The 10667-nt window shown below is 40.0% G+C and overlaps 1 protein-coding gene across 1 annotated transcript; it reads left to right on the plus strand.

Moving 5' to 3' along the window:
* Positions 1-6974: 6974 nt before the first annotated feature.
* Positions 6975-7373, plus strand: LOC110691366 (shikimate O-hydroxycinnamoyltransferase-like). Its single transcript, XM_021868284.1, has one exon. The coding sequence runs from the start codon at positions 6975-6977 to the stop codon at positions 7371-7373; it is 399 nt and encodes a 132-aa protein (XP_021723976.1).
* The last annotated feature ends 3294 nt before the right edge of the window (positions 7374-10667 follow it).

Below are 10667 nucleotides of genomic sequence, written 5' to 3' on the forward strand. Positions count from 1 at the left end.
GGGCCACTTCAACTTTTTTGGTCATCAGTTGATCCTCAGCCTCATGGAGTTTAGCTCTCTGAGCTTCGGCAGCAGCAGCAGCCTCTGAGAGTTGGACATCTCTGGCCTGGAGCAGCTCTTCAGCAGCCATTCGGCTGGCTTCAAGAGCTTCTAGTCGTTGCTGCACCTCAGCTTGTGCAGCAGCTCCTTCCTGAATACGGCTCTCAACAGCAGCCTTGAATTTGGAGACGTCCACTCCCATATGCTCCTGGAGGAATTTTTCCCCTTCCATCAGTGGGGGAAAAACTTCTTTCTCCATAGCGTCGCAGAAGGTTTTGAGGGCTTCAGCAGCTCTTTTCTCGTACTCCTCACCCTTCTGCTGCTTCTCTTCAGCTGCTGCTTGCTTCAGCTTAGCAAGCTTTAATTCCTCTTCAGCTACCTTCTTATCGTGCACAGCAGCGTCTACCCTATCTTGTAGGGTATCTATCAGCTCTACAGTGAGAGTCTGATTGTGCACGAACTGAAAATAGGAAGACAAAAAAAAAAATAATAAATAAAAAAATATATATAATAATAAAAATAGAGCTGAATTTCAGAGGAAATGAAGACAAGGAAAATTACCTGCATCATCAGCAGTTGGTTAGACCTGGCTGGGTCAGGAACTGATCTGCTGGATTCGCCCATCCCAGCAGTGGCCTTCAGCGACCAGATCCTTGCCCTATCTACTTCGGACATGCCAGCAAAATCGCCGAAGTAGGCTGCAGCTCCTTCTCGGTTCTGACCCCATATGAGGTCCCAGATGTGGTCTGGGATTGGAATTCGGGGGGCCGAGAAACCCATTTCTCCAGATTGCAGAGTCTGGAAGGAAGGGAAGGATGACGATGGAGCTTGATTAGCTTTGGATGGCTCAGCATCGTCCTTCTCAGAGGAGTCAATTACTATGACCTCCTCTTCTTCAGGGGTGAGGACGAAAGCCTCAACCTCTCTTGCGATGTCTGCCGTGAAGCCCTCAGCACTGGGCATCACGGCATCCTTGTTTTTGTGCTCAGTAGCACTCTCCTTAATTTCTTCTTGGACCCCTCCCTTAGATTCGGGAGTTCTCTGATCCACCTCCATCTCAGGAGGTGGCGGAGGGGTCTTTTGAGGTGATTGGGGTGGTGGCCGGGGAACCCTCGGCGATCCATTGCCTTCCTCGGGTTCCCTTATTGCAACGCCGATGGTCATCGGCCTCCGCTGAAAGTCATGAGGGCCGATGATGGCCATCCTTCGGCGCCTTTTCTGAAGGGGCTGCTCGTCCATATCTGAGTCTGAAGACTCTCCTTGTATTTGGTCTTCGGGACGAACAGGAGCTTTCCCTTCTCTATGTCTGTTACTCTCTTCAGACTGTAACAGACAGGGGGGAGGAAGAATGTGAGTAAAAAAAAAAAAAAAAAAAAAAAAAAAAAAAAAAAGAAGAAAGACAAAGTTAAGTCTGAAAGCTCACCGAGGTCTTCAGCAAAGCCTCGTCTTCTTCAGCTGCCCTAGCTGAAGCTTCTGCTTCAACAGCTCTGGAGGACCGTTCTCCTCCTTCGCAAGCTTCGAGAACCCGTGCAACCTCTTCGGCTGTACGGGCAGCTTCAGCTTCTTCGTCCAGTAGCTGAAACCAGGGGTCTCTCTTCTTCCACCAAGGCTTCTGCCTCTGATACAGAGCAACAGCCTCAATTTGGAAGTGGGAAGAGTCTAGATGAACTTTCCTATGCCTCGGCTCAGTGATAGACGGGGCCCGTTCAGTTACAACTCGTTCTCGGTTGACACCAAGACGAGCGTAGTTAATGCCAACGTTGGTCTCGTCCCGCTCTGAAAAAGAAAAGGGCAAAGGTCAGTTCAGATAGGTTGGCATAGCATAAAAAAGCGAAGCGAGAGAAGAAAAAGAGATAATTAAAAAGCCTCGGCCCCAGCCGAAGAAGCTTACCATCCTTAAACTTTCGGCTGAGGCCAACAGCTGCTAGCATGTTCTCTTGGAAAACGTAATGCGTATCGGGGAGCCAAGTCTCCGGGATATGCTGCATTCGGCCACTGCCCCCCCGGTTCGGCAGCTTGCCGAAGATATGTTGCTGATCAAGGTTCGGATCCGCCCCGTTATCTGCGGGGGGACCTAGACTTCCCATTTCGGGATCAGGCTCAGCGAGGTACCGGGGAGCGCTGAAGACGCAAGGGTGGCCCGGATCTGTGGGTGCCCTAACCCAAATCCATTGACCTCTCCAGTCCTTGTCTAAAGAGTCGTTTGGCCACATGGTTAGGTATTGGGGCCGAGACTCAATCCGGTACCACCCAGAACCATGGCTTCCGTGCCCACTTTGAATATTTGGCACTAGCCGATGGAGCTTTTTGAAGCAGTGCAGGTTCGGCACATACTTGAAGAACTTGCAGACCCATAAGTATGTCATCACCCTTCGGATGCTGGTGGGAGTTAACTGACATAGAGAGATGTTGTAATGGATCAGCAAGTCTCGGACGAATACGTCCAAAGGGAACCTCAGCCCGTACTGAAGCTGTCTTGTGTACACCCCCACATACCCCGGGGGTGGACGATGGATTCTATCGGATGCCGAGGGCATTCGGCACCAATACCCATCAGCTTCAAAAATGCCGTAATGCAACTCAATTTGCTCGGCAAATCGATATTGATCGGCATTCTCCACCCACCATGAGTAGGGGCGGTTCTTTATCATGGCCGAAGCAACTTCGGCATTCTCCCATTCTGAAAACCCGGGGAGGATATCCCAAAGGACAGCGGGAACTTCATCATCCCGTCCAGAAGCGCTCGGCCCCTCCGTTCTCTGAGGAGGAGCCGAGGAAAGGGGAGTCGCCCTAATCCCTTCAGCAGGGTCAGACTCTGGCCTTTGTCCATTCCAGGTCCCAATCCTGTTCCTAGGATCGGGAATCGGCCTTGCTCTTCTTGGAGCACGGGCTCTACCTCTAACTCCTCTTGCCATTGATTATTTCGAAGAAAAAAGTCGAAAGAAAAGGGGAAGGAGTTCGAATTCGAAGAAAAATAAACTGAAATCAAAGGAATTTACCTTAATCTGAAGCGAAAGTTGCCGATTTACGAGTTCGTAGTGGCAAGTCTCAGTTTCTAAGCTTAATGCTCGGGGAATTTGCGAAGTTTTGATGCGGGTTCTTGGTTTCTCTCTCGAGAATTCTGGGTTTGTGTTGGTGAATAAGTGAGGAGAGATGACGCGCCTCTGTTTATATCTCCAGGAATGGGATACGAGGAGTCTGCGTTTCAATTTCTCTTAAATACTCCACTAAGTAACCGTTAAACACATGATCTTGTGATTAAACTGCCCATTATCCGTCCAACTTCCACAATCATCCACCTTAACCGTTGTTATCTCATTAATTACGGTTTAAATTCAAATTTTTGGATTAATTAAATCATTTACTTCCCTCCTTTTCTGAATTAAATCAAACCCGACCCATCATCCTTCCAAATCGGGTCTGGGGGGCAAGTTGTTTGGGTCCAATTTAGTCCAATTGGGCCTAGGCATTAAATGATCCAATTAAAAGCCCAAGGTCAAGGTTCAACTCTCCAATTGTGCTAAAGTCAAAGGTCAGCCCACAAAGCAAGCCAATTGGGCTAAGGCTCAACCTCTCCATGTATGATGAGGTATAAAAGCCATCAATATTGATACATTTAGGATGTTCATTCATATATTCTCATATATTCCATCAAAGCCTCAAGCAACAAACTCTCTTGCATAGTGTCCTCTTCCTACACATTGTACTGACTTTAGCATCGGAGGGGCCTTCCTCGGCAACACCCCCGAGGCTAGTTTACGTGTGTTTACTGTGCAGGAAACCTTCGGCCCAACATAACTTGGACCGAATCCAGCCTTCTCCGTTTCAGCGGACCTTCGGCAAGGTCCCATTGTTTTCATCCGAAACAAAAACATATTTCTACAATGTATTTTTATTTTATTTATATTTTTATGATTATGTTATGAATTATTTCTTTAATTTTAGTAATAATAAAAAGTGAATTTTGAAAATTATTAAACAAGAAATCTTTCAAAATTAATAAATGAATTTTAAAAATTAGATTAATGATTGAATATTAATTTTATATTAAATAAATAAATCAAAATCAGCCAATGAGAAATTCGTATGGGATGTTTAAAAAAAAAAAACGAAATTCGTATGGGATTGTACATCATTAATTGAAAGGTGTTAGAAACTAAAGAGAGAGATGAGAGATAAATATTTTATTAATTGCATTGATTTCTCTACACTAATTAACGGTAATACAAGTCATATATATAGCCAATGAAAATAACAACCTAAAGCTATACAAGGGGAGCATGATCACATGATTCACAAAATGCCTAACTATACTCCACTAACGGATTCAACTCAACAATATTAATCATTAACTCCTAATTTGTAGCCACGTTTAAACCCACAACTACAAACTATAACTAATTTATTTGACTAATTTGAAGCAATACACCAACACACCCCCTTGCTTCAAAGAGCATGCATCATGCATTATACTACAACGTAAACTACTTCAATAATTCACTTTGTTACGGAACCACGACCACCAACATGCAATCACAACTTGAACTCGACATACTTTGATATCAACACAAACACTTAATCGCACACTCAACTTTAGAAGAGCTTGCTCTTTCCCTCTTCAAATTCCACGACATCTTGCTAGACGTTGTAATGTGAGATGCACATCTCATCACGTACACAATTTTGCTGGTGCACATTGTCATCATCTTACATTTAATGGAGCACATCTCTCCATTAACTCTTTTTGACATTGTCCTCCAATTGACCATGTCATCTTGCATCATGCCAAAAAATATTTGGTATTATCTTGGAAACCGTCTCTGCGTTGATTACGACTTCCACTCTAATCAGATTGCTATTTATCTAACATTCATCCACACATGTAAAGATTACTCTATCTTTACCTTAAAACAATTTTTTTGCCCACTTTTTCACAGGATTATTAAATCCAATTTTATGGGCTAAAAGGGAACCCATTAACACACCAAATCAACCATTCCTTCCATGGTTAAACACAAAAACACCCAATCAAAAAACTTATTGCTCACAAACAATGAGATCAAGCTGCGTTACTTGTCTCTTTAACTCAATTTTTTTTTAATTCACTCACTCTCTCGCTCCCTTTTTCTTTTTTTTTTCTTCTTCTTCGTCTCTCTCCCTTCCCGGATCTAACCTGAAGCTCTTGATACCATGTTAGAAACTAAAGAGAGAGATGAGAGATAAATATTTTATTAATTGCATTGATTTCTCTATACTAATTAACGGTAATACAAGTCATTATATAGCCAATGAAAATAATAACCTAAAGCTATACAAGGGGAGCATGATCACATGATTCACAAAATGCCTAACTATACTCAACTAACGAATACAACTCAACAATACTAATCACATTAACTCCTAATTTGTAGCCACATTTAAACCCACAACTACAAACTATAACTAATTTATTTGACTAATTTGAAGCAATACACCAACAAAAGGTTGTTGTAACCTAATGAAATCCTACATATCGTAGTCACTAATTTCTATATAAGAGGAAGAGACCCATGAATGAAGCATCACCTACCACTCTCTACTGTCTACTCCTCCCATCACAAATAATGAGCCTCATCGTGAAAGAATCCATTCTAATCCGGCCATCGGAACCGACTCGAAAACCGACAACAATAATAACACCAACTCAAAACTGTTATTAGACACAAATGTTATAAAAGAGTCTCTAAGCGAAATACTAGTACCATTCTATCCGGTAGCAGGCCGGTTAATTAAGAATGAGAAGAATGGTCGAATCGAGATCGATTGCAATGGTGCAGGAGTGTTATTCGAAGAGGCCGAAGCAGCATATCCGCTTGCTCATTACGGAGAGTTTATTAAGCCCAACCCGGAACTTCGTGAGTTGGTGTTGCCTACATGTGACTATACGGGTGGGCTCTCGTCATTCCCGCTGTTATTAACACGACTCACTCGCTTTAAATGCGATGCTGTATGTCTTGCCTATGTTACACATCATTTTGTTGCTGATGGAATAGGGCACACTTACTTCTTTAACTCATGGGCGTCGCTCGCCCGAGGAGATAACCTCGCGGTTTTACCTGTTCATGAAAGGTCTGTCTACTTGAACCCTCGTGACCCGCCTCAGATCAAGTTCAACCATGTACATTTTGAGCCACCTTTGCCACCCTTACCGCCCAAAGGTTTATCATCAGGTAATCTAGTTATTTGTTTTTTTTCTTTATGGAATTTTTGTCATCATTTTAAGTAGTCGATTATGTGAGTAAGGTCATTATATTAAAAATGTGGCAAAAAACCCTTAATAGTAAGTGAGTCAAACTTTCAGAAACGGATGTAGTAGATGAAATGATTTGTAAATGTATGTATAACTATGAGTGTTATAATTCAAATGCTACTATCTATATCACAGGTGAAATCGCTGCTACAACTGACGGTCTCTTTAAATTCACTAAACATCAAATTGATGCATTAAAGGCACAAGCAATATCCCCTGAAATAGAAAGCTACAAAGCAAGCACATTTGAAGTGTTAACCGGGCATGTGTGGCGGAGCACTTGTAAGTGTTAGAGATATCGGAAAATATATGTGTGATATATTTTCCGTAGATATCATTTAAGAGAATAATATATTTAATTAGGATATTTATGTTAAGATATTATTTTGAGAATATATCTTTAGGGTTTATGGTTAGAAGTATATCTTTTAGGAAGATTTTTTCCTATCTTATGAGCTTAGGTTTTGTATAAATACTCAACCTATTGATGAATAATAATCAAGCCATTCTATTTTATTTCTCTCTAATTTGTCAGTAGGCTCGTGGCTTAACCGGTTATCAATGCGTGAAGCTCTATCTCGTAACTGAAGGACGTTCAAGGCTAAAGGATCCAACCATACCAGAAGGGTACTTTGGAAATGTAATCATGAAGACGGTATGCATTGCCAAAGCAGAAGAAGTCACTTGTACACCATTGTGGTATGTAGCCAAAATGGTTCACGAAGCACTAAAAAGAATGGAAGATTCGGAGTATTGGAGATCTTCCATTGATTACCTAGAATCGCAACCAGATGTAATGGCTCCTTTTCGTGAGGGGAAGGCTATTACATGTCCAAACCTTTTAATGAATTCTTTTGGTAGGTTACCATTATATGAAGCAGATTTTGGATGGGGTAAGCCATTGTTTGTAGGTTATGTTGCACTCAAAGGTGAGAGCTATACCTACTTGCTTCCAAATCCTAATAGGGATGGTAGTTTTTTACTGGACATTACTCTTTTTACTGCTCATATGTCTAATTTGAAAAACTACTTGTATGACTTGTAATTTTGTAAGCTACTTTTACCATATGATGAAGACATATAATGTACTACGAAGTACTTCGAATATATATTGCTTCATTTGTCTCATAATATTGGTGACCGTTTCTCATTCGAAATAGTTGCTGAGGAAGGAGGGAGTACCAAAATTTCATAAACCGCAATAATTGAAGTATTTTTTTGGGCACAATATTCTTTGTATTATGCTCTAGAGGCCTGAGAAAAAATCAGGGTACCTTGATTCGAAACAAAAATTAGGAACCGCAAATTCTAGAAAATCTATACAAGAGATTCCGGTTTTTGGTAACAAAATGGAGAAACTATTATATTACTACAGCATCTGGTTCATGTTCTCAATTTTTTGGACTCGAAAACTATATGGTACCTTGTAATTAACATGATAAAACTATCACTTAATTCAAATAATACACCAGTTCTAACTTATTTTTTAAGTAATAAATATTAAAATTACAAATATAAATAGGAAAAATTAGAAATAATAATCTCAACTTTAGATTATTCTCGAATACTCCGAACTTTGAGGACGTTGATTTTCTTCAATCCCTAACCGGTCAACAAAAAATCAATGACTATAATATCAGGCCACTTGACACGTGTTAAGTCCAGAAAAGGTAAAAAAAAAAATTAAAATAAAAACAAAAAAATCAGCCAGTTTCCCCTTCCCCCACCGTGCACCCTTACCTCCACAACCACAGCTAAACCACCACCTCTCCCCTCGTTGGACCACCGCCTATCCCCCACCCCTTGCGTCGTTGTTTACCCCTTCCCTGAAACCCCTTCCTATTCCCCCACGCAACCACCAAAACCCCAAAACGCTGCCATCGAAACCCCAAAATCGCAGCCACCGACACCCCAAATCGCAAATTCAAAGGAGTTTTGCAAATTCAGGGGTGGGTTAGGTATTAGGTGTTTTCGGGGATTAGGGGAGGGGTTTCAAGTGAATTTTGTGACCGGTACGCCGACCGGAGTTCGTAGTTGGGGGAATTGAGAGGAAAGAGAAAATGAAAGGGGTTATGTTTGGCAGATTTCGTGGTTGGGGCCAGATTTCTTGCGTGGTGGCCGGATATCGTGGATAGTGGCTGAATTTCGTGGTTGGTGGTCGGGTTACATGGCTGGCCGGATTTCATGGATGGTAGCCGACGTCCGTGGTTGGTGGTCGGATTCAATGATTTTTTTTATTATAATTAAATTTTTGACCTATTAATTTACGATAAGTGTCACTTTAACAAAAAAAAAATATAACCCATTCAACCGTTAATCGGTATTTGGGATTGAAGAAACAAAAGACCCCTCAATTCGGATTATTCCAGAATAATCCAAAATTGGGACTATTATTCTAGCAAAATTCATAAAAGTTGGGATTATTATTTTTAATTTTTCCTTGAAAATACATGTATTGAATTTGTTAGACAATCACTATTAGTTTGTTTTATTTGCAAGTTGTAAACATTATAAATTAGTGACCAAATAGCATTATTTTTATAGAAAAAAAAACACAAAAAAGTTAGTAATTGTATTACAAGACAGGGTACCATAAGTTAGTGAGCACTTCTAACGTAATTGGTATTCCCCCTGTATTTTATTACTTGCTTCACTTTCCTTTTGTCGTTTTGCAATCGTATTTTGTTCATCCGTACTTGTTTTATTTCTTTTTTTGGAAATATTTTACAATATTTTATTATTTCTTCTCTCTACTAGATCTCCAATTATCATTATTTCATATTTCCATATTCTCTCTAAGCTAACTATCATACTTTATTCTTCTACTAACTCCACTTTCTTCATATTTTATGACTTTTACCATATCTTCTAAAATTCCGCGCATGAAATAATGGATCAAGTAATAAAATACAGAGGAAGTATGACTTATACCTTCTCATCTTATATTGCCTAAATCATTACCTTTGACTACTCCATATTAATTAGAGATATCAACATAATCTCTCTTGATATCAATATTATTATCAAATCCTGTTTGATTTTAATTTGTGAATCATAATGATTGTACTTGTGAATCATAGAGATTGTGTTAGGATCATTCACCTTGGCTGATCTTCATCACTTGCCTCAATTGCATATGTTAATGGGCACTCAAGTGAAAAAGATTTTCGATGACAGCCTGTATGTTAGTGCTTGGTGCAAGGATATCTTGGCTAGGCCAGCTTGGGAAAAGACTGTGGCCTTGCAAAACAAAGCTTAAGGGATTACATTCTCAATGACAAATAATATTTGCTTATGAAAGAATGTAATTAGCATTTTCTTATTCGTCTACATCTAATGTTTAGCAGAATTATCATATAGTTTACTGGTTTGTTTATGAAAATTATGATGACATTTGGAGATTAAATTTATAATTATGGAAGACATCTATTTTCTATTGTGATTTTTGAGTATTGAATTTTGCCTGCTTTGTCTTGAACAGTATTATTGGGCTTGGGACAAGTTTTTATGGGCCCAGAGGCCCAGATTGTCTATATTGGCTTACAAGTTACAAGTTTACAACTATCCACTTGATTTGGCCTTATAAAGTTAGAATGGGTTCACTAGATCATTTTTGTAAGTCACTAGAAATATGTGACCACTTAGAGAATTGCTAATTTAGATTTATAATTTGAGTTCTTTTTAATTTAACTTTTTTTTTATTAGGATTCCTCTTTAAGGGGAATTTTTAATGTATCATGAGAAAGAATATTAATTATTAAATAAATTTGATTTATTACAAATATCAATATACATACTACCAAATACCTAATGGCCTACATTAGCAATACAATTAGAAGCCCAATTAGTCTCTCGACAGGTCGAATTCGGGTTGTTCGGTTTGGGTCGAGTTCGGGTTTCTTTTAGTAACCTCGGGTCGGGTTTGGATCGGGTCAGGGATTGCCAATCTTAGTTTTTTTTTTTGCTCGACCTGAAAAGACCGCACGACTCGAAAATTTTGGGCGGGTTTGGGCATGAACTTTTCAACCCGGAGTTTGGCCCAACCCGACTAATGATCACCTCTATATGATATATGCCTTGATGAGGGTTTCGATGCTATCCTCGATAATGACTTCTTCTACTAATTTATACTATACTTCGTATGAAATAGCAATTAGTATTGTATACCAACATATGAGACTGTCTCATACAAAATTTGGCGAATCAAGGAATACACCATCGTACTCCGTAGCTAGCTATTGTCCACGTAATTAGTGGAGTACCAAACGGCCACAAGTTCGAATCATAGCCGCCACCAACACACAAAAAAAATGGATAACGCAACATAAAAACCCAACTC

Source organism: Chenopodium quinoa, unplaced genomic scaffold, assembly GCF_001683475.1.
Source record: "Chenopodium quinoa cultivar QQ74 unplaced genomic scaffold, ASM168347v1, whole genome shotgun sequence".
NCBI lineage: Eukaryota > Viridiplantae > Streptophyta > Magnoliopsida > Caryophyllales > Amaranthaceae > Chenopodium > Chenopodium quinoa.

Excerpts from the sequence above, each read along its gene's own strand:
- LOC110691366 (XM_021868284.1), top strand. The coding sequence starts at position 6,975 with ATGAAGACGGTATGCATTGCCAAAGCAGAAGAAGTCACTTGTACACCA.